The sequence below is a fragment of the Talpa europaea genome, assembly GCF_964194135.1.
Source record: "Talpa europaea genome assembly, chromosome: 15".
Classification (NCBI taxonomy): domain Eukaryota; kingdom Metazoa; phylum Chordata; class Mammalia; order Eulipotyphla; family Talpidae; genus Talpa; species Talpa europaea.
This window is the reverse complement of record NC_140083.1, coordinates 81070332-81095269: the sequence shown is the minus strand read 5'-3', so window position 1 is coordinate 81095269 and position 24938 is coordinate 81070332. Positions and strand designations below refer to the sequence as shown.

General features: G+C 35.0%; 3 protein-coding genes across 3 annotated transcripts; all 3 read right to left on the bottom strand.

The window, feature by feature from the left end:
- Window positions 1–6061: 6061 nt before the first annotated feature.
- LOC311184956 (olfactory receptor 6C1) lies at window positions 6062–7003 on the bottom strand (the record flags this gene model as incomplete). The annotated part of the gene is made up of 1 exon (XM_084255291.1): window positions 6062–7003. The coding sequence occupies one exon, from the start codon at window positions 7001–7003 to the stop codon at window positions 6062–6064; it is 942 nt and encodes a 313-aa protein (XP_084111417.1).
- A 7510-nt stretch (window positions 7004–14513) lies between these two features.
- Window positions 14514–15452, bottom strand: LOC311184962 (olfactory receptor 6C3-like; the record flags this gene model as incomplete). Its single annotated transcript, XM_084255297.1, has 1 exon — window positions 14514–15452. One exon carries the CDS (start codon window positions 15450–15452, stop codon window positions 14514–14516), a length of 939 nt encoding a protein of 312 aa, XP_084111423.1.
- A 7823-nt stretch (window positions 15453–23275) lies between these two features.
- LOC311184937 (olfactory receptor 6C6-like) lies at window positions 23276–24601 on the bottom strand (the record flags this gene model as incomplete). The annotated part of the gene is made up of 1 exon (XM_084255267.1): window positions 23276–24601. The coding sequence occupies exon 1, from the start codon at window positions 24323–24325 to the stop codon at window positions 23276–23278; it is 1050 nt and encodes a 349-aa protein (XP_084111393.1). The 5' UTR covers window positions 24326–24601.
- Window positions 24602–24938: the final 337 nt, after the last annotated feature.

The window sequence follows — 24938 nt, the reverse complement described above, 5'->3', positions numbered from 1 at the left end:
GTTAAAAAATGGGCAGAAGAGCTAAAAAGGAACTTCTCCAAAAAGGAAATGCAAATCAAAAGTACAATGAGATACCATCTTACACCAGTGAGAATGGCACATATTAAAAAAACTAGCTACAACAAATGTTGGTGAGGATGTGGAGAGAAAGGAACTCTCCTGCACTGCTGGTGGGAGTAAAAACTGGTCCAACAACTATGGAGAGCTGTGTGGAGATTCCTCAACCTGCTAAAGATGGAGCTTCCATATGATCCAGCAATTCCACTCCTAGGTATTTAACCAAAGGGCACAGAAACATTAATTCCAAAGGGCACCTGCACCCCTATGTTTATAGCAGCACTATTTACAATAGCTAAGCTTTGGAAACAACCCAAATGCCCAACAATAGATGACTGGGTCAAGAAGATGTGGTACATATACACAATGGAATATTACTCAGCAATCAAAAAAGATAAACTCATGCAATTTGCAGCTACATGGATCGAGCTGGAAAGTATCATGCTTAGCAAAATAAGCCAGAAAGAAAAAGAAAAATGCTGGATGGTCTCACTCATAGCAGGAATTTAGGGGAGGGGAGGAGGGATTAGGGTCAAAATAAGGGGGGGGGTGGAATTGTATGGGGAATATAACCAAGATGAAAACGCATGCATTGTGCAAAAATGAAAAATGATGTAAAAATATATATAAAATAAAATGAAGTAAGATAAATAAAAAAAATAGTGGGGCTTCCCTGGTGGCCCAAGGGGTTGAGCACAGCACTATGAAGCAATCTGCAGCCTCTGCAGCATGAGTTTGATCCCTGGATCCCCATCCAGCCAGTGAGCAACCCACATGACGCAACAGACCTCTCCTGACTCACCCACTGCTCCCCTCGGCAGTGGATTTCAGTGGATCTGCCTGTTCTTCTCCCCACTCTGTCTCTGGTGAATCCTCTCACCCTCCCGCACTTCTGACTGTACTCAGTGCTTGTGTAAAATGAATAAATAAATTAAAAAAAATAGTGGGTACTGGGCAAATAGAGGCAGCCGGTATGAAAAAAATGTTTTTTCTTTATTGATATAAAATTAATTTACAACACTGTGTGTGATTTAGGGGAATAGGTTCACATCTTTTCAGACATATTTTACCACACTAACTCACAATCAAAGCACACACTCCCTCACCCGAAGCCAAAGGGACCCCTCCCCTGTGTGTTCTCACCCCCATTCTCCTCACACTCCAGCAACAGTATATCTAGGGTTTGTTTGGATTCAGTTTTGTCAGTTTCTTTGTTTTTTTTTCTCCCCCTGTATTCCACATATGAGTGAAATAATCTGGTTTTGTCGTTTTTCTTCTGACTTATTTCACGTAACATAATCGCCTCTAGTTCATTCCATGTTGAAATGGCAAGAGTTCATTTTTGTTTTAATTGCTGAGTTCTATTCCATTCTGTGTATATCTTCTGTGTATATTGGTTTCCTTGCCATTGGGATCAAGTCCCCAAAGATGTCCCTGCAACCAATGCTGTAGCATAATTTTGCCTATGTTTTCATCTATGTATTTTATGGTTTTAGGTCTTACATCCAACTTTGCACTTTTTTAAAAAAGATTTTTTATTATTATTTATTTTTGCATAGAAGAACTGGGGTATAGGCCAGAGGTGATAGGTGAGAGGATTCACCAGGGGAGGAGAACAGGTGGATCTACTGAAATACACTGCTGAGGGGAGCAGCTTACGATTCAGGAGAGGTCTGCTGTGCCATGTCGATCAGCTCCCTGCCCAGGGATAGAACTCAGGCCATAGAGGTGATAGGACAACCTCTATGAGACAACCACTAGGCCACCAAGGACGCCCAACTTTGACATATTTTGAGTTAGTTTCTGTGTATGGTGTCATTTTTCTGCATGTGGTTGTACAATTTGCCAGCACCATTTATTAAAGAGACTTTTCTTTTTTCACTATGTTGTGTATGAATTGTCCATATAAATGTGGGTGTATTTCTGGGTTCTCAGTTCTATTCCATTTGTCTGTGTGTCTATTTTTACCCTAATACCATACTGTTTTTATTATTATGACAGTTGTCTACTAGAGTTTGAAGTCTGGGATTGTGAAGTCCTGCGCTTTTTTTTTTGGTCAAGATTGCTTTGTCTATTTGGGGTCTTTTGTGGTTCTGTATAAATTTTAATAATGTTGCTCTATTTCTTTGAAGAATTCTGTTTGAAACTTTGATGGGCTTACATTGAAACTATGTGTTGCTTTGGGTAATATAGACACTTTAGCAATGTCAATTCTTCCAGTCCATAAACATGCACTATCTTTTGATTTTCTTGTGTTTTCTTCTATTCCTTATAACAATAACTTATCTTTTCCACTGAATAGTCTTTCACCTTTGGTAGGTTTATTCCTAGGTATTTAATGCTTTTTTGTTGTCCTATAAAAGAGATTATTTTCTTGATTTCTTTCTCTTTGGTTCATTATTTGCATATTCGAATGCAAATAATAATTTTGTGTATTGATTTTGTAGCCCATCCTTTATATTTCCTCTAAGTATGCTTTTGTTGTATCCCAGAAGTTAATTTAGGTCATGTCTTCATGATATATTCATGTATTCAGGTATATTTTAATTTCTTCTTTGATTTCTTCATTAACTCTGTAGCTATTTGGTAACCTGTTGTTTGCTATTCAATCTCCACATATTAGAGGTTTTTTCCTGCTTTCTTTTGGTGATGATTTCAAATTCAATAACACTGTGATTAAAGATAAATATCTTTAGCATTTTATTTTATCTATTTAAGTAGGCTGTTGCTGGCTTCTGCATGGACTCAGATCTGCTTTGTGGTAGCATAGGGCAGGCAGGGATATAGAGGGACCAGATGTGTGTGTTGGTGACTTAGGGAAACATTCACAACTTTTCTCTAACATTCTGAATATTCTTTACTTTTTTATCACTTTTTAAATAACACTCAGTAAATAATTGAATGTAACATAATGAGCATTAGACATGTTGTGCCATTAATTAAATTATAATATATTTTCTATTGCAAAAAATCATTATATGATTTGTCTTTTGTGTTCATGATTCCTATTTCAGATTTACACATACATGCATACGCATACATGCAGGCACACAGACACATTTTTTTCCCAAAATATTAAAGCGTTAAGCAGAATAAGTGGAAGAGTTTTAAAAGATGTAATCCCAATTGTATAGACAATGTAAAATTTTGCTTTGTATGAGAAATAACGTCACCTGTCTGAAACCCCAAAACTGATGCAGACACTTGAAGTCCAAAGGAAGTGAAACTTTACACCCTGCAAGACAGTGTCTGCGAATTGGCAGACATACTAATACACGTTTTTATTCAGTTTATATACCCTAGTGTGCAAGTCCCTGCCTCTTTCATTGGCTGAGTACCGAGGGGCTTAGCATCTTCCCCACTGGTCACCTAAATTCCTTCCCATAATTGGTAATATGCATTAAAACCCTTTTGTTTCTTTTGGGGTCATGTGGCCTGTTTTGTGCAATCTCAGTGCAGCTTTGCTTGGCTTTGAAATTCCATTTTACTTAGAAATATCAGTTACACCCTGGGGTCTGCGCTCCTGTGGTCATCACACCTGCAGTTCGTGGCTGGAGGGGGCAGTGGTTAGTAGCTTCTCATTTTACCTGAAAATAGAAAACTGAACAAGCAGCATTTCTTTCACTTTGTTACGAAGCTTTTGTTTTTTACAAAACTTAAATGATTTGTTATGTTCTAAAATATATACATATATAGCTTGAAACGGGGTGTGAATCCAAATGTGTGTGTATGTACGTATGTGTTGTCGTTTTTTGGAGTCAGTGGATTTGGGGTGCAGGGTCCTTGGGTTCACTCTGGGAAAGGTTTTACCAGAGCTTCCCTTTCAGTGGCACGCGGTGAGCTTCCCCGGCGAGTTTCTCCACGAGACAGAGACAGCTGCTGTATTTAAAGAACAAATTTATTAGGAAAAGGAGCAAAAGAGTAAAGGACACTTGTATAGACACAAGCGGGCAGGAAGAGCTGCCCAGAAAGGTCCAGGTTTGCTGAGAGGGGCCTGCAGGGTAGCAGGTGGGCGGCCTTGAGAAGAGCGGCCACTGCTGAGGGAGGTCAGTGAGGAGAAGCCGCGGCAGGCACAGGTCACCGGCAGGCAGGGGGGCTGCTGCCCAGCAGAGGAGAGAGTGGGTGAAAAGAGGCACCTGCATAGACACAGGTGGGCAGAGCGATTGCTGCCGCAGGGCTGTGCAGAGACTGCACTGAAATAGTCTTGTTCTGTTTGGGAGGGGTCACTCCTTGTGAGCCTTTTGGTTAGTTGCTGATTTGGGATAACCCTGCAGAATCTGAAAGAGTCCACAATGGGCTCAATCTCCATATCTTTACCTTTGGGGTCTGTTGGGCTCAATCTCCATAGCTTACCCTTGGGCCTGGGTTCTAGACACTCCCTGCAGCATCTGATACCTGCTTGGGTCTTTTGCTTTGTAATCTAGGCTTGGGTTTCTAAGGATCTTGGTTTCTATAGCTGGGTCCATGGCCCGCTAATCCCGTCTACCCCCACCTCCAGCTCTTGGCATTTTGTGAGGTTTCTGGTCTTGTGTGCACCTCCTTTTCAGTTTTTTTTTAATTCTTGTCCTCCATCATATGTATCTATGTATCATCTACCGACATCTCTCTGTATAGATAGAAAGGAAGAGAGGAAGATAGGTAGATAGATAATTTATATAGATATACAGATAAATATAGGGGCCTCCCTGGTGGCGCAGTGGTTGAGCGCTGGGCTGCGAAGCTGCCCACAGCCTCTGTAGCGCCGATTCGATCCCCGGCCGTGGGGAGAGGGTCCCACATGTCACGCAGACCTCTCCTGCCGCCTGCTGCTCCCCTCAGCAGTGTACTTCGTCAGTCTGCCTGTTCTGCTCCCCGCTCTGGCTCTGGTGAATTCTCTCACCCTCCCGCACTTCTGACTGTACCCAGTGCTTGTATAAATAAATAAATAAATCTTAAAAAAATTTATAAAAATAAAAAAAAAGATATACAAATAAATATAGATATTTTAGTGTAATCAGAAAGCAGAGCTTACCTACTATGGAATTAAGGAAAGTAAATTAGTACATTTTAAAGTATGTTCATGTGCACATTTCTGTGTGTGTGTGCGTATGTGTGTGTGTGGAGAGAGAGAACTAGAGAGAGAGAGAGAGAAACAGAATTATTACGGGATATGGAAATATGGAAGTTTATTTAGCATGTATGCCAACAAAATTATATATTATTAATGTTCTATGCATTATACCAATAGATAACTTATATAGACATATCCTATGAAAGTGAGCAGCAAGTAATGTTCTTTGTTTTTTAAATGAACACATACACATCTCTCAATAAGTTATGCCATTTAATTTTTTTCTAGAGGAGCTGCAAGAATATGAAAAGAATTTCTATCAAACAAATCAAACTCATAAAATTATACATTTTGTGTATAGCAACAAAAATATATAAAAATTTATAGTTTCTCCAACCTGGTGATATTTTTACACAAAACGCAAAACACTGTTTTACTTTTTAACAGAATTATTGTTTGAGAAGTAGCAGTGAATAAAATGTTGACAGAAACATTAGAAACACAAGAGAAAATTAATTTAAAATGAACATTGTGTTAAACAAAGTGTTTCTGTACACTCTAGAAAGAGAATGAAATAATGAGATCATTCTTATTTTTTTTATATAGTTTTAAAAATTTATTTATTTTTATACACGAACTGGGGTACAGGCCAGATGTGCTGGAGGGGGAGAGGATTCACCGGAGACAGAGCAGGGACCAGAACAGGCAGACTGACTAAGTACACTGTTGAGGGGAGCAGCGGATGAGGCAGGAGAGGTCTGCTTGCCATGTGGGATTCTCGCCAGCTGGCCAGGGATCCAATCGGCACTTCAGAGGCTGTGGACAGCTTCACAGCCCAGTTCTCAACCACCTGTGCCACCAGGGAGGCCCCATTCTTATTTTAAATAGGTGCTAAAAGCCCATGTTCCTATGTTAAAAAACTGCTCTGTAATGTCTCCCATTAATTAGGCCACATCATTTCATTTGCTTGTGGAAGAAAGTCTTCCTTGCCATGTCCATGAAGGCTCGCTTCACTTGCTGATTTCTTAAGCTATAAATAAAGGGGTTCAGCATGGGAGCTACTGAGGTGTTTAGCACAGCAACCCCCTTGCTCAAAGACATCCTTTCTTGTGCTGAGGGCTTGATGTACATAAAAATGCAGCTGCCATAAGAGATAGAGATGACAATCATGTGGGAGGAACATGTGGAGAATGCCTTTGTCCTCTGACTGGTAGAAGGAATTCTTAAAATTGTCCTGATAATATATATGTAGGACAGGATTATCAGTGCCAAAGTGAACATTAGAGTAAAGACAGCACAGGAGAATCCCATCATTTCTAGGAATTTTGTGTCTGAGCAAGAAAGTTGTAGTAGAGGGAAATAATCACAGGTAAAATGGTCAATAATATTAGACTTACAGTAATCAAGATTTAAGAGCAACATGAGTGCAGGAAATATGATTAAGAACGAAATTAGCCAGGAAGAGAAGACAAGTAATATACAGACTTTACGGCTCATGATTGTCATGTAGTGCAGGGGTTTGCAGATGGCGATATAACGGTCATAGGACATGGCGGCCAGAAGGTAAAATTCAGTAACTCCTAAGAGAATGAAGAAAAATAACTGAGCAATACAATCATTAAAAGAAATGGTTTTATCTCCAGAAATAATGGTGCACAGGAACTTAGGGATACTGACAGTTGTGAATGAAACTTCTAATAAGGAGAAATTTCTGAGGAAGAAATACATAGGGGTCTGCAGGTGGGAGTCCAGCAGGGTGAGTGTGATAATGGTCAGGTTTCCAGTGATGCTAAGCATGTAGGTGATGAACAGAAAGATAAAGATCACAGCCTGAAACTTTGGGTCATCTGACAGTCCTAAGAGGATAAACTCTGTTATTTCTGTATGGTTTATCATTCTTCAGTTGCTTAATTTTTTTCCTACTGGACCTATAGGAGAAAACACAAAGAAGACACTTGAAGAGTGGATTACTAATATTCAAATGTGGAGCCAGAACTTGCCTGAATTAATATTTAACAGGTGAAAACTCTGGTCAAGACGGGTTTAAAAACTGGAAGTGGTGGGGCTGGGTTTGTTCCCAGAATTCTCTGCTCCAGATACTACCTGTGAACTTTCAAAGATGTGCCCACAAGATATCTTCCCAATCAGAACCATCTTTGTGTTATTGTTTCAAGACCTATGCAAGTTTCCCATTCTGTATAAATTAAAAGTTTAGTTACATGGAGAACCCTCAAAAAAAGGGAAAGATACTCTATTTTTAAGTGACTTTTGTCCCTAGCCATCTATCTATCCACTTTTGCTAATACCTTTCAATTTCTGCTACTACTACTTCACTGAAATTCAAAACACTAAAATCATTGTCAGCAGCAACTCAGGAATAGAGGGAAGCAAGAGGTAGAAATTAATATAGGCTGGGATGGCTTCGAAGTGAGGTTGAATACATTTGAATTCCTGGCAATACTTCATGATGTTTCAGATGATCTAGATATCATTTTTCTGAACTTTATTCCTATACAACTGATTTCCCTTTCTATATAAAATAATAGTAATTTAATATAATTAATTTAATAGTCAATATTATTATACTGAAGCACTTCCCTCTGTTAAAGGGATGATAAGTGAGTGTCCAGTGATCCAGCGAGATGATAGCAGAGTGAAGACTCTGGGGTAGCCTATCTTGAAAATTCACGACCAAGTAACGATAAAACAAAGAATCCCTGAACAATAAATAGACTACAGTCACACACAATAAGAAAAGAAGAAATAAGCAATGCAGAAAGCTATAGAAAAAATAGTAACTGGACTGTGTTTAGAGTGATAGTAAGGATGTACATGCCATGAGAGGGCATGAGAGCTGTTGTATGGACCTCTCTCTCTGTTGTTAACTCTAAGGAGCATACTCGAATTGGGGATTTTAAAAAGGGGGCACTACACTGAAGAAGGGGTAAACAGAGTTCAATGTACAGGACAGAGAGTCAATGTGCACTACTGGGGAGAAAGTATAATGAGACAAAACTAGAACATTAGAGCCCAAACCATCAAGAAGAGCCAGATTGGATCACCTGTGTCTCGTCATAAAGAGGCTATTATTTAAGAGTCTGAAGCTATGATATGTGAAATACCTGCCTTATGCACACCCAAAACCAAAAACTAGACATAAACTAAATGTCCTCACTCACTAAAATTTGAATCACCTGAATCTTAGCAATCACTCTTAAAAGGGAAGATAACTATATTACAGGCCCACATTAAGAAGCAATGTTTGTTTGCAACAGACACCTGAAGAGGTATGGGCTGTACCTTTGGATCATATCCAGTATTGTATATCAATGTTACCTCAATTTAAATATAGAGGAAAAAGAAAAATCCCAAATAAACTATTGAATACCTAAAGCAACTTGAAAAAGAGAAACAAACAAGACCCACTGTTACCAGAAACAAGGAAATAATAAAAATAAGAGCAGAAATAAATGAAATACATATCAAAATGACCATATAGAAGCCTAATGATGAATTGTTTCATCAAGAAGACAAAATTGATAAACTTCTAGCTGACAAAGAAAACAAGGCTAACAAAGAAAAGCTTCTTGGAAAAAAATTTAATAAACGGAATTAGAAATGAAAGAGGAGCAATTACCCTGGATAGCTTAGATATGAAAAGAATCATGAAATTTCTATAACCAACTATACACCAACAAATTTGATAACCCCAAAGAATTGGCAAATTCCTGAAACAATAAAGTTTATTGAAACTAAACCAGGAAGAAACTTAAGAGTTGAATAAACTGGTCATAGACACAGAAATTGAAACAATAATCAAAAATCCTCCTAAAACAAAAAGCTAGGGCCAGACAACTTTATAAACAATTTCTAGAAAATATTTAAAGATGAATTTTCTCCTATATTGCTCAAATCATTTCTAAATATCCAAGAAAAAAGAATGTCCCTACTGTGTTTTGTGATGCCAATATTACCCTAATACCAAAGCCAGACAAAGATAGAAAACAAAATTATAGACCAATGTCCCTGATAAATATGAATGCAAAAATCTTCACAAAATATTAGCAAATCTAATTCAACAATAAGGTATATACATCCTGACCCAGTGAACTTTATCCCAGGGATGGAAGGATAGTTTAATATAAGTAAATCAATCAATGTAATACATCAACAAAAAAAGTTAAAAAACATGATACTTTTAATCAAAACAGAGAAAACATTTGAAAAGATTCAGCATCCATTTATGATTAAAAACTACGCAATGTGGGAATTGAAGGAAACTTCCTTAATATGGTAAAGGCCATATATCACAAACCTTCAGTCAAGAAAATACTTAATGGTTCAAAACTGGTTAAATACTTAGTGGTTCAAAACTAGTCACATACTTAATGGTTAAAGTCTCTTTATTATCAGGAATAAAGCAAGGATACCCACTGCTACCGCTTGTGATAAATTTACCATTAGTAAAGCAAATTAAAATGACAAATGTTAGATGTTTACATAACATATGATCTGACAAAGCAAAATATTTATAAAAACTAGTGGACAGTAAGAAATGAGGCTCCTGATGTTAAGAGCGGGGAGGGAAGAAGAAAGGGCTGAAGAAGTTTAAAGGATGGTGGTTGGAAAAAAAAATCAGCCTAAAAACATAAAGAGTAAGTGTGAGGTGGGTAGATAAACAGGTTAAATTGTTAACAATGTTGAACGTAGATGGTAAGTAAATGAATGTTCATTGCAATCATACTCTCACTTTTCCTTATTAAAAAATTTTCCTAATTAGAAAGTTACACTAGAAAGTGAAGAGGGGAAAAAAAAAAATTTGAGTATATGAGAGTTAAGAAAATTAGCAGAATATAGAACCATATGAAAAGTTAGTTCTAGGGCGACCCTGGTGGCCTAGGGGTTAAGTCTCAGGTAGAATTTCATCCCCACATTTGAGGCATGTTGGATATTTGTTGTCTGCCAACATTGCTACTAAGGGTCACTTTGTTTTCTCTGTTCCTCATTAGTAATAACAACCTTTATTATTTCATTGAATGCATTTCACTGAAGGTATTAGTTTTTAATAACACCTGGAAGTCACAAAATGTATGCTCATCAAATAGACAAGATTTGTACTCAATCTCAAGAATGAAATTATGACAGTCGCTTACACAGGAAATCAAATTTAAAAAATATATTTTATATCTTTACTGTTCTATAATGTATCATTGTAGTGTATGTTGAGCCTTAATTCAACTTTTTTTTTCATAATTTTCCTCTAAGTTTTTGGTTAATTTTAACACTTTTCTGAATAATAATACCAGTATTTACTATTTTTGGCTACTGATTAAAATTGCCAAAGAACACATGAAGAGACATGAATGATATGAACAAAGACTATGAGCACATGAAGAGATATTAATAGATAGCGCATGCGCTCATGTGAGCAATACTGAACATGGACACTTGTAGTCAGTTTTCTAGGATCAGAGAAGCAGGCTTAAAAAACTCTCAGGAAATAATCTCATATCGAGTTGAGGGTAGTGTGCTACACTGTTTATAGACATGAAAATGTTTTTGAAAATTCAATGAATTGTATTAATTTAATATCAATTAAGCTTAAGAATTATTTTTTTCCATTCATTCATACATTTTATTCATCAGCTTTTTCAGAAAAATAAATTTCAATGTTTAACGAGGTGCATATGATTGCTAGAGTCTTAAGGATATATTCATTAGGGTATAAAGTATGTTTCCTAGCATTGACCTCATCTCAGCTTTTTATTCTAAATACAGATTCATATTTTTCCCTGGAAAAATTTGGTTACTGTTTTAAGCTGTTTTTTTTTTTTCTTCTCCCATTTCACTAAAATTAATTCTTGCCTTCTAAGTCTCCCTGAGACAAGTCCTTATGTGCAATTCAAAATGAAAATTAACAAAAATACTTCATATTTATGGAATAATGTAGCTACAAAATATTTTCAGGCATCTTCTGAAAATGTCCCTCTGTCCTGCCCTTCAAAATCCATTGCATCAAGTTCATATTAACAATAAGCCTTTAGATAAAGTAGATAACTGAAAACTTCTTTGACTCTCAAGATGAAAAACACTCTAATAAAGAATACATTCAGTTAGAGAACCAAAGAGTATCTCTTCAGGAGCTGAGATAAGAAACTTAGAGCTTTTCCATTTTATTTCTGATACAGTTGTGGCTTTTAGTCGTGTTTTATGTTGAACTGGGTGGAAATATTCCTTAGTAATGCAATGAATTTTAGAGTCCATTTCCCCAGTATTTTCTGTGTTTACTTAATTCTCTCTTCTAGTTAAATCTCATTAGAGATCAAAATAAAAATTTCACAAGTCATCTCCAAAGCCAACTGCTTCATTGATCCTACCATTCTCTTTCCTTCTAACTTAGGGTTTAAAGAGAGGTTCAGGGTTAAAGTTAATACATTAGAGAAAAGAAAAATCATTTAATTTAATGTTGTGGATAACAGGTTCAATTTCACAATTCTTTAAATTTACTTTGGCACTGCTCAATTATTCCAACTTTTGGGCCATGACATGAGATTCCTTTAAGAACTCTGAAACAAAGACATGTCTGGAGAACACATGGAGTGTTTGGAAAATTCTTTCATCAGAATGAAATTATTTTGGTGGTGGTTGTCCTGGAGAAATGTGACCTAGCAAAAGCATTTTTTAAGTCTGGTGAAATACTGAGGATTTCTATATTTTACCTCAACTGGCACTTCTCATACACTATAAAACATGTATCTTTACTCCCCAATAAAGAAGTAAGTTTCAAAAGATTATATACCTTAGATATATTCATAAAGTTAGCAAATGTCAAATATAATCTCGGACTACCTGCAATTAAAGTCTAGTATCTGAACAAAGTATGACATAGCCTATGTGCAGTTGGAAATACTCAGACACAGAGAGAATAATCCCTGTCTTACTTAATTAAGAATGAGTAAATTAAAAATATTAAAATATAGTAACCTCTTTTTACACTTTTGAATATATCCTGTTTCAAAATACAATGACGGTATATCCCATTTCATTTGATTAAATATTAAGCAGTTAGGTAATGAATAATGAATGAATGATAAAATATGGGGGATTTCAATAAACCCTTATATGTGAACTTACCTCTGATTTTCCCATAGGCTCATTAACACTCAGAATGGGGGGAATACAAAAAATATTAGCAACTGCCATGATATAATCCAGAGAAACCAACATTTCTGAAAATATTTGTTCTCTTTCCCATTAAACAAATTTGCTTTCTATTTCCAATGTTTTCATCTTAAATTTTCTGTTTACTTTAGAATGGGTATATTTCTTTCACTATAGGGAGAAGGGAGCAAATATACAAAAGTTCAAAGAGTATTAGATGTTTTAAAACTCTCTGATAGAGTTTCTACTTAGATTTTACCCAGCATAAGCTACTTAATGTTTTGTTTATTCTCTCTGCTGTTGGCTCAAGGGGCCTAATTCAGTGAATCGAAATTGCCAGAACAGGAATATAAACAAAACACTAAGGAATATAAAACAATGCGCATTAGTATTGAAATTAGAAAAGGAAGCTTGAGGGACAGTGTCCAAGGAGACAGAAAAAAATAACAACAAACAAACAATAACACTAAAGATGAAGTGAGTTTCCCTTGACATTGTTTTTCAGGTATTAGCAACCAAATATTTTAATCCCTAATGCAAATATCTATCCAATAATTCATGCTATTTTATAAATTTGGTATCTACTATGTTGTGCTAAATGTATTTATTAACTCTAATAAAAAAGTTACAGTACATAATTTTGTTTACACTTTATACTTTCCCTTACTCATACTATTGCTCACTAGCAATGGGAGCTGAAAAGTTTCTTGTTTTTATAGATTAATGCTAAAAATCATATTGTACTTACAATAAATACTAGGTGTTAGTGCCATCTCAGACTGACTATAATATAAAATCATGTCCAAATGAGATAATATGAATGAAAAAAAGCCAATACAATTGTGCAAATCTTAAGTAAAATCTGTGCAAAATTTACAGGTTATTATAGAGTTTCAAACATGCATAAAATAGAGCAAAGACAATTTTAGTTACTTTTTATTTTTTATTTAAATATTTTATTTTATATAATTCTTACATCTTTTTCATCTTTGCACAATGTATGCATTTTCATTTTGGTTATATTCCCCATACAATTGCACCCCCCCTTATTTTGACTCTAGTCCTTCCTTCTCTCCCCGCCCCCCTCCATAGTGTGTCTCTGGTTTATATTTGCTTGTTGATTTTGATTTTTACTTTGTATTGATTAGTCTTTTTCCTGGTCCCTTATTTAGGTTTTCTAGATTCCTGCTATGAGTGAGACCATCCGGTATTTTTCTTTTTCTTTCTGGCTTATTTTGCTGAGCATGATCCCTTCCAGCTCCATCCATGTTGCTGCAAACTGCATGTGTTTATCTTTTTTGATTGCTGAGTAATATTCCATTGTGTATACATACCACATCTTCTTGATCCAGCCATCTATTTTTGGGCATTTGGGTTGCTTCCATAGCTTAGCTTTCATTTACTTTTTTAATGAGGCTATTATATTGACTACTGTAGTTCAATGAGCTCAGGCAAATTACTCAATTTTCCTGAGACTTTACATGATAGTAAAAAAGAGATGAGCATGTCTAGTTGTCAGATTAAATAAAAAATGGTATAAAATAGACCTAATTCAGCATGACACTGAGAAGTTAGTTATTATTATTTATGAAATTCAATCAGATTTCCAGGTTATATAAGAATAAAAGCATATGCCTAAATATTCATAGTTTTCATGTTTTTAATACAAATAAAAAAGGAGAATATATAAAGCCAAACATAATACATCTTTAACTAAACTAAAAATATGGGATATGATAAACTTGAAATTATTTTTAAGTGGAAAAATAAATATCAAGTTACATTAGATGAATGACTGAATTAGTACTCCAGAGAAGAGACAAATAATATGACTTGCTACATATATTTATTCCATACTTCATAAAACTTTAAGAAACAGTTACATTAGTAACAGACAAGAAAACAAGAGTATGTTGAATATAACAGTATTTACATACGTAATATTTTACATATAAAATGTTAAGCAGCCATTACATACAAAATATGGTTATTATTCAGCATAATCAACAAATGATTCATGTTCTATCATCACTATTTCTTTTTCATTTAGAATAATAAACAGTGATTACATGGAGCCTCAGATAATTTGAAGGAAAGACACAGCATTGTCACTTTTGGGTGGAAAGCAAAGCTTTAGCACTGAGCTCAGGTATCTGTGAGATAGATATAGAAGGATGCTGTAGAAGGTAAAATTTCATTTTTCTTTTATTGAATCTTCCAAGATGACATTTGTTCATAATAACTTTCATTGGCTTCTGGAAAACACTAGTTTATGAACAAGGTTTTTGAAAGCTTGCTTTACCTGCTGGTTCCTCAAGGTATAAATAAATGGGTTCAACATGGGGGCAATGGAAGTATTGAGGAGGGCTATCCCTTTGGTTAATGATGCTCGCTCGTTGGCTGACGGCTTGACGTACATGAATATGCAGCTTCCATAAGAGATGGAAATGACAATCATGTGAGAAGAACATGTGGAGAAGGCCTTTTTCCTCTGATTGGCAGATGGGAATCTCAAAATGGTGCTAATGATGAAAATGTAGGACAGAATCACTAATGCCAGTGTGAAGAGCAGAGTAACAAAAGCAAAGTAAAAACCAATCGTCTCTAAAAGCCATGTGTCTGAGCAGGAGAGCTGTAAAATGGGGAAATAGTCACAAGAGAAGTGGTCAATGACATTGGCAGCACAGAAATCCAATTGGACGATAAGCATGAGAGGTGGGAAAATGGTAAGAAATCCTGCTACCCAGGAACTACAGACGAGCAGAATACAGATTTTCTTGTTCATGATGGTGGTGTAATGAAGAGGCTTGCAGATGGCCACGTAACGATCATAAGACATGGCAGTGAGAAGAAAAAATTCAGTCACACCCATGAAGATAAAGAAAAATAATTGAGCTAAACAATTATTGTAAGAAATGGTCTTGACTTTAGTAATGATTGATGCCAAAAATCTGGGGATAGAAACACTGGTGAATGAAATTTCTAAGAAGGAGAAATTCTGGAGAAAGAAATACATAGGTGTCTTTAGATGATTGTCTATTGAGGTTAGAATGATGATGGTTAGGTTACCAGTGATACTTAATATATAAGCCAGGAATAAAAAGGCAAACATGACAGCTTGATGCTCTGGGTTGTCTGTTATGCCCAAGAGTACAAACTCTGTAACTATGGTATGGTTTCTCATATTGATTTTTTACTTTCTTTAAGCAAAATCTATTGGTGAAAAACAAAACAAAGGGAAAAAATAAGTAAATTGTATAGAAGTTGAATATTTAGATATTGGTATTAATAGTGCTAATAAAATGAAGCAATGGACTTTTTTAACCTATAAGCAGTTTGACAGTATCTACTTTAGCAGAAAAATTGTATATATCCTCTGTTGAAAAGGAAACTTGTATTTACAGATCAGTTAAAAGTCCTATCATTAGTGACTTTACGTAACATCTCTACATACAACAAAATATTCTATATCTGCAGTACATCCTTTAAATATTTTTCTACAATGATACTTGTTATGTCTGTAATTTAGATGTGTTTTCCATTTTCCAAGTTTGTGTGCTTTTAGAACTGAAATATATATAATATTGATTTAATTCTGATGTCTGATGTTATTTACAAACTTTATTATCTTAGACTCTAGTGGAAACTGATGACCACATTACATTTCCTGAGCTGAATAAATATGATCATTTTTATTAATTATGTATACTTTTAAATATGACCCACAAAAATGTGTTTGCAGGGCCTCCCCAGTTGCACAGCAGGATGTGAGCTGTTCTGTGAAGCTGTGGGCAGCCTCTGCAGCACGGGTTCAATTCCCGGCCGGCCAGGGAACTACCCACATGGCGCGGCAGACCTCTCCTGCCTCACCTGCTCCTCCCCTCAGCAGTGTCTTCTGTTCTTCTGCCTGTTCTGCTCCCAGCTCTCTGGTGAATTCTCTCACCCCCCGCCCCATGCCTCTGACCTGTACCCCAGTTCTTGTATAAATAAGTAAATCTTAAAAAAATATGTTTGCAATCACGGAAACATAAGAGAAGAAGTCCCCTGGTTACAAATAGGTGTAAAAATCTTGATTTATGGGAAAGAAAGAAGAATCCAGAGATATGAATTCTCACATAAGTAGAACTAAACCAATGTAGATCTGCAATAAATGTTTTGTTTTTATTATTTTTGTGTTTCTTATTTAAATTAACAATTGGCTTTAAAAATAAAAACTATATTCACTTTGCTTTTTTAATCTTAAACTTGCCTGAAAATAATAAGCAACTTATAGGGAGGTTTTGATGACAAAAATCTTACTGCCTTCTTTCTAAAAGACTAAACAATTAGAATAAATGAAAATCTCTTTATGATTTATTTTAAAGAAATTTCAAATTGCTGAAATGTAATAGTATGACTTTATCTGTCTTGTTCTCTCTTTATTCTTAGTAACCAGCATTTTTTTTCTGTGATACAGATTTTAAATTCTTCTTGTTTTATTTTCTTTCTATAGCAAAAACTGGAAATATTAGTAGGTAGTAAGCATTAAAACCTGTATTATATCACTTTTCTTTTAATTTTTTTCCCTGACAATCCAGCATTCTCTACTTTTAGGAATGGGCACTTTTTTTTTTTATAACTTATCAGTAAAATTAGCAGAATAAAATGCATACAGTTACTACGTTTTGAACAGTGACTGAAACGTTAAAATATAAAATTAGTAATAGAAAATTTATTAAAGCAATAATCTGGGGGTCCCCACAATTTTATTCCGACAAGAAGAAATTTTGAATGGAACAAAGACAAAGATAAAATTAGTGACAAATAAGTGTAAATAAATACTTACTTTCCTATTCACCTAATGATTCCAGTCAGAAATATAATCCAGGTTTTCCTTAATTTACTTACATCTGAGTTGCCATGTGTTCATGTTATACTTTAGGAGAGGTTTTAGCCATTATTTATTATTTTGCCTTTTGTCTATTATATAAAAAACTCACATAGAGAAAATATGGGCTTTTTGGTATGCAAATGTTCTACAGCTTTCACTGTAAATCAAATAAATTTATCTTTATATCTTTCATCTTTTCATTTAAACATAAACATTGTTCTGACCTGAGTTTCCAGAAGCTACAATTGTAATCCTGAGACTTCAAGTCAGTTCCCACAGATTGCTGCTTACTGATTAGTGCTTAATGTCTGGAAGTTAAAACATTGCAAAGCTCCCTGGATAAAGGAAGAGTGAACATTATCTAAAGAAAAAAGCAATTTCACCATCTCTGGTCACTTTTAAAAACACCTGAGGGACCAGAGTGAAGAAAGGAAGAAAGAAAGGAAAGATGGAGTGGTGTTATGCCATAAACCTTTCCTGAAAGCTAAGTAAAATAGGGAGATAAAGGCAAAAAATGGACCAACTTATACAATCAGCCTAATTTCCTTTTGGCTACACTTCATTTTCCTAATGGCACTTGGCCTACACTCAGGAGATCATTATTCTCAATTCCTTTAGGGATGGTTAAACCCAGGCCTGAGTCATCCCACAGTGGACCCGTCCTTGAGGGCACTGCCCATGCTTTAGTCATTGACACATCTCCACCAGCACAAAACAGAATGAACAGAGAAAGCATTTTAATATCTTTAAGAAATTAGAGAACACTTGAAACTTCATTTTTTCATTTTTTATATTTCAAGAGTAATATATGCCTAATGTTATGAGAATCAAGTATAAAATATGTTTTCAAATAATGCTCTGTGTGTCCTCATCTTTAAGCATACTTTAAATATGTATAGTATGTGCTACCAGACACTTTTTTTTTCTACATCTTCATTTGACATCACATGCACATACTCAATCGTGCACAAAATTTTCTGCAACATTTTTTTGATCTATCAGTTAATGATATCTAATGGATCTGAATACTTGTCAAATTATCTAGATGGGACTCATTCTTTTCTTACAGTTGTGTACTAAATACTAGAAGAGACATATAAATGTTGTATATTATAAATTTAATATTCTCAAATTAATAGAGATTGAACTTTCTGATATTTGTATTTCTCATCCAAGAATTTCCTGCTAATAACTTGCGTTCACTTTTCATTGATTTATTTCATCTTATTTATTTTTAGGAGATATTTCTGTATTATGGATATAAACTCCTGGTTTTTCTGTTGCACCATATTTTCAGAACCTACTTTGAGTTTTTAACTTTTGATGGTGTTGTTCAACTAGAAAAAGATTGTATAGTCTATCAGGAATTCTTCGGGACCTATTCTTAGGACATCCTTTCATAGCTAGTTTAAAATTATGTTAATATTAGTTTGTGTTTGATACTTCTACGAGTTTCTTGGTTATTGGTATAAAGATCTAAGATACATCTGAAGAGGTGTGAACTTGTACCTCAGTATTATATACAGTGTTGTATACCAAAGTGATTTCAATAAAAAATAATACCATAAAATTTACAAAATGGGATAAACATTTGCAAATCATATATCTAATAAAGAACTTGTGTCTATATAAAAAGAAATTTCAAATCTCAAAAATAGGAAAAATTCAGTGAAAAACTTGAACAAACACTTCACCAGAAAATATGAACTTACTATGTAAGTTATGAGAAACAACACTGTCATTAGATTAATACAAATTAAAATGATAATGAAGCATCATCCCACATATATTATAAGTGTTAAAAGTTAAAAGACTGCCCATACAAAAGTGTAGGTTGGACTGCAGGGCTGGAACTCTGCTGCATTGCCAGTGTATTTTAAATATAAATATTGATATTGCTAGTTTCAAGCTGTCATTTATCATAGAAGGTACTTAGAAAATAATTTCAAACATCAATATATGTGACACAATGTAAAAGAAATGTAAGAATCAAATTTAAAAACTAAACATAAAGTAAAAAATCCTGTATTCACAGAAGTTAGAAGAATATAAATTTGTGATTAAAAAAAAAAGAAATCAATATTTTATAGTTCTGTCTGCAGATAAAACTGTAGTTGATGTCAGCCTAGTAGTAATGCATCTCCAGTGCCCAAAAGAGAAACTTTCAATCCAGTTGTCATTAAAATAAACCAAAGTGTTTGGGAGAAATTACTCATTCAGGGGCAGGGCAGGAAGTGTTCAGGATGGGTTTAAAGGTAGCAGAAAGCAAGAAAATAATCAAAATTTAAAGGGATTGATTGTTTCATAAGTAGAACTGGAGTTAATGCCTCTTGTCTAATAAGAGATAATCTGAAAACATCAAACATATAAAGACACTAGTGACTTACAACACATCAAATTCAGTGGTCAGAAAACCTTTGTAATAAGTGGCGGGAGAGTATACTGGATTTGCAGATCTTTGTTGCAACTGATCAGTTCTGCTCCTATAACATGAAAGCAGCAATACTTGGAGAACAGGTAATAAATAGGTGTGACTGTGTTCCGTAAAACATGTTCTTTTTTCTTATTTTTTTTTATTAAAACAGGTAGCAGGCCCAATTTAGCTGATAAGCCATAGTTTGTCATGACTGAAATATCCATGACTGGAAATCCACAAATTCATGAAATAAAAGAGCCTACTATAAACATTTGTGATTACTAGGATACCTCTGAAAGTAGACCAATCCAAAGAAACACTTATTGTTTCTTATACAAACACTTTCAAAGTAGTGAAATAAATGATGGAAGTTCTAATTATAGAATAATTCTAATATAAAGAAAATAAAAGATAAAATGGAAAAACTGACTTTTTTTCAGTACCTGGTGAAGTAACAAAACACCTAAAGAAAAAGTTAATGGCAACATTGGTAAAAGAATTGCAAAATTATCTAACTAGGGGATATGGACTCAGCCCACATGAAAACCAGCGACAATCATGGCAGTACTAGGTATGTCCCTTGATTTATAATGCACTAGGAATTACATAAAGAGGAAGTGTTAGATCAAACTTAGAAGGGGGGATATTCTGATGGACAAATATTCAGTCAATACATAAAAACACACGAGCAAGCATGTTTGCACTAGATGAATGGACATCAGATAATGCTAACGGCTTTTGTTGCTGTTAATGGTGATAGGTTTGAAAAGAATATAGTGTCATACCAATGTTTTTATTACTTAATTTGATAATAAACTGCACTTAATTACAACGAATAGCTATACCTGCTGTTTGCCCAGGTGTACAATGAAGTAACACACAAAGACAATACAATCCAGTACTTCAATAATTTTATTGACTAGTTTTATAGAATAAAAATAATTAGAATTTGACCTTTTTATGTGCAGAATAACTGGAGTGTAGGCCAAAGGTGGGGGGAGAGTGAGAGGATTCACCAGAGTGGGGAGCAGAACAGGCAGATCTACTGAAATACGCTGCTGAGGGGAGCAGCCGTGAGACAGAAGAGGTCTGCTGCGCCATGTGGGTCACCTTCCTGGCTGGGATTGAACTCAAGCTATAGTGATGATAGTGCTGAGACTTAACCCACAGGCCACTAGGGATGCTCTGGAATTTGATTTATATATATATATATATTATAAATATATAAATTGAGAAAAACGAAGGGGAAAGATTTTGCTACTGTATGAAAGTGTCATAGCAGGTTTAGAAGAAGAATAAGTATTTCCCAGAGTGAAAACATGGAAAATTATATTCCAGCTAAAAACAATCTCTTCTGAATGCTATTTTCAACAAGAAAGCTTTGCAGTAGTGTTTTCATACATGCAATTATTATAGGGAATGATTGCATCACAGAGAAGAAATTGAGAATAGTAATATAAAAATTATTTTCACAGTCCTCAAGGACATTTTAAGAACTACATTGATTTCAAGAGAGATAAATTGCAACATAACTTCTCCCATGTAGTAACCACTCACAATATGCCAGAGCGTTGTGAATGCTGCAATTATATTTTATCACTTATTTCCATTGCACAGATGAAGAAAAGGAGACACAGAAAGTTTAAAGAATTGTTTTCAGAATTACAAGGGTTCTGAATTGATAAATTCAGGGTGATTTCACACATAGTTCTCTTAAGTTCACTGTACTGTCCAATGTATTTAACATCCTATAATTTTACTTTGATGATTACAATTCTCAAAAGTTAATCAAGGTTAGTTTTTTTCTCCCCTTGTATTTAGCAAGGAAACAGCTGATATCCCATGTCTTACCCACAGTAATGCTTAGTGAGGAAAAGAATAAGTGTTTTAATGATCAGTGGTTCCTATCAAAAAAGAGAGAATGATATGAGTATTGCAGAATGTACTGAACAAATGACACACATTAAAGCTGAAAAACAGGGGCCTCCCCGGTGGCGCAGCGGTTGAGCGCTGGGTTGCGAAGCTGCCCGCAGCCTCTGCAGCACCGGTTCGATCCCCGGCTGCTCCCCGGCCACCGGAGGAGGGTCCCATATGGCGTGCAGACCTCTCCTGCCGCCCGCTGCTCCCCTCAGCAGTGTACTTCGGTCCTTCTGCCTGCTCTGCTCCCCGCTCTGGCTCTGGTGAATTCTCTCACCCTCCCACGCTTCTGACTGTACCCAGTGCTTGTATAAATAAATAAATAAATAAATCTTAAAAAAAAAAAAATAAAAATAAAGCTGAAAAACATCCCTGATCAAAGCAAGGCAAGAAAAATCTAACAGATTCATTCATATCCCACTTTTTCTCTTATGTATCCTGAGATATTTTCATGGTAAATGTACGGTAAAGAACAATTCCCTGAAGACATGAAGAGAAAAACATCTTTCCCTTTGGCAGTACTATTTTTTTAATTCAGATAAGAATCATGTAACATGAAATTCACTTTTCCACTCACTTAAAATAGTATTCAGTATAGCCACAATGCTATGCAAAGCCATCATCATTATATAATTCTAGAACTTTTCATCATTCCAAGAAGAAATCCAGAACTCATTAAAGTCCATTCCCTTATCTCCTCTCTCCCCAGACCTAGAGAACCACTAATCTGTTTTCTGTTTCTGTGGACTTGACTATTCAGAACATTTCACATAAATGGATTCCCACAATATGTGGATTTTTGTGTCTGAATTTCTTCACTGGTACAATATGTTGTCACGGTCTATCCATGCTGTAGAATGTATTGTTGTTGTAACTTCATTCTTTTCTATGGCCAAATAATATCCATTGTAAGGATATACTACATTTTATTTATTCATTCACAATCTGGAAGATATTTGTGTTGGTTCTACTTTTTCACTCTTATGCATATATTTCTGTGTACATTGTTATACAGGTGGTCACATTTCTGTGTTAATATGTTTTTAATACTTAGGAGAAGTATTTCTGATATGGTATGTCCATATTAAACTTTTTGAGGAACTGCCAAACTATTTTACCAATAACCATTTTACATCTCACTAGCAAATGTATGAAAGTCCCAATTTCGACATACATTAATAACACTTGTGATTTTGTAGATACATGTGCTAAACAAAGTCAGAGGGAGAAAAATACTGGACAATTTCTTTCATATGTGGAACAAAGAGTAACAAGACAAAGGAATAGGCAAAAACAAAACAAAACAAACCCTAGAATCTGACTGCATAATTGAGATTAATAGACAGGCAGGTGGGAAAGACCGATATAAGGGTAGGGAACCCAATGGACTATGATGGAGGATTATTGTTTTGTTGTTGTTGTATGGAGACTTTTATTTTTTTAATTATCTTTTTTTTTTTTTACATCATTATTCATTTTTAAACAATGTTTGCTTTCACCGCCCCCCCTCAGGTGTAGCCCCCACAGAATTTCCTTCGCCAATGCACCCATGCACCATCACCACTGTCCCCTGTGCTCCTTCCTCCCTGATGGAGGATTATTGTTGATTTAGTGGTGAAGTGTTATGAACCTACACCCCCCAAATCATACACAGTGTCCTAAACCAATTACATCAAAATAAAATACAACTAAAACAATATACACACACACACACAGAGGCTAATTGAAGCAGACTAAATAAACCTTTAAATGAGTAAAAAATTTGTTTGCTTTTATTCTCCAAAGATTTTAAAATATTTTTTTCTCATTTTTTGGAAAACATAAAAATCTTTTGCATTATATCCTTGAAGGCTTGTTTCACTTGCTGGTTCCTTAACGTGTAAATGAAAGGGTTTAATAATGGGGCAACCGAGGTATAGATAACAGCTACACCTTTGGATAAAGTCACTCTTTCCTTGGCTGATGGCTTCATGTAAATGAAGATACAGCTCCCGTAAGTAAGGGAGACTACAATCATATGTGAAGAACAAGTAGAAAATGCCTTTGTTCTTTTCTGAGAGGAGGGAATTTTTAGAATAGTCTTGATGATATATACATAGGAAAGAATCACTAACAGCAATGTGAGCACCAGTGTTACCACAGCCGCTACAAATGAAATTAATTCTAGGAAATGAGTGTCTGTGCAAGAAATCTGCAGCACAGGGGAAGTGTCACATATGAAATGATCGATTACTTTGGAAGCACAGAATTCCAGTTTCAGGCCCATGACCAACGGGGGAAAGGTTATCAAAAAGCCAGCTGTCCATGAGCTCAGGACGAGTTGGTAGCACACCCTGCTGCTCATGATGGTCGGGTAGTGCAAGGGTTTGCAGATGGCTACATAACGGTCAAAAGACATGGCCGCCAGTAGGTAAAACTCAGTAACTCCTAATAAGAGGAAAAAGAACAGCTGAGATGCACAACCATTATAGGAAATGATTTTGTTTTTAGTCACGATGGTTATCAGAAATCTGGGAATACAGACTGTGGTCAATGAAACTTCCAAGAAGGAAAAATTTCTGAGAAAAAAATACATTGGTGTCTTGAGGCGGGGATCCAGCAAGGTAAGAAGGATGATGGTTAAGTTCCCCATGACACTTAACATATAATTTAGGAAAAGAAATGTAAAAATGACAATTTGCAATTGTGGGTCATCAGTCAGTCCCAGGAGAATAAATTCTATCTCTTTCGACTGGTTCTTCATTTCAGGTTTGAGTTCGAGTAAATAGACAGAGGAAACCAACTCTATAATTGAAAATAACAAACAAAAATAAAAAAAAAAACATGGGAAAAACATATTCTGAAATGTGAGCATGTTTAAAAGGGTGTCCAATTTGACAAAACAAATAACACCTAAAATTATAGCCTACATCAATCTAAGCATCTCTAATTGTTCCCATTTCAGTCACAGTTAAGTTTACAACAGTATGTTTATTTCTTTTCCCCATTTCAACCTGAAAGATAATTTAAATTTTACTTGATCATTTCCAAATGAGCTGTTTAAATCCTAAGCATTTAAACAAAGGGAACATAACTCTTCCTTGAAGAGTTTTCTGTTTATATTTCCAAAATCAAATTAAAAGTTCTTAAATCATCCAGACAATTATACCAGCTTAAATGTGCAATGTTGATAAAAAAAAATCTTGGTTGTTCAAAATATTTTTTAAATATATGAAGCATATGGAGATAATTATATACTTTATAATTGAAATACTCTATACCATTAATTATCTTACCCAATGCAATACTTCTTCATTGTTCCCTTATTTCATTTAATTATTATTTTTCTTGTTTCAAATGCATTAGTCTTCTCAGAAGCAATTCATTTAATCAGGAAGTATTGAATATCTAAGTAAAAACAGAAAATTTGTAACAATTAAAAAGTGGATTTCCTGATTTGTACTTGCAGAGTTACTTTCATTTTTTAT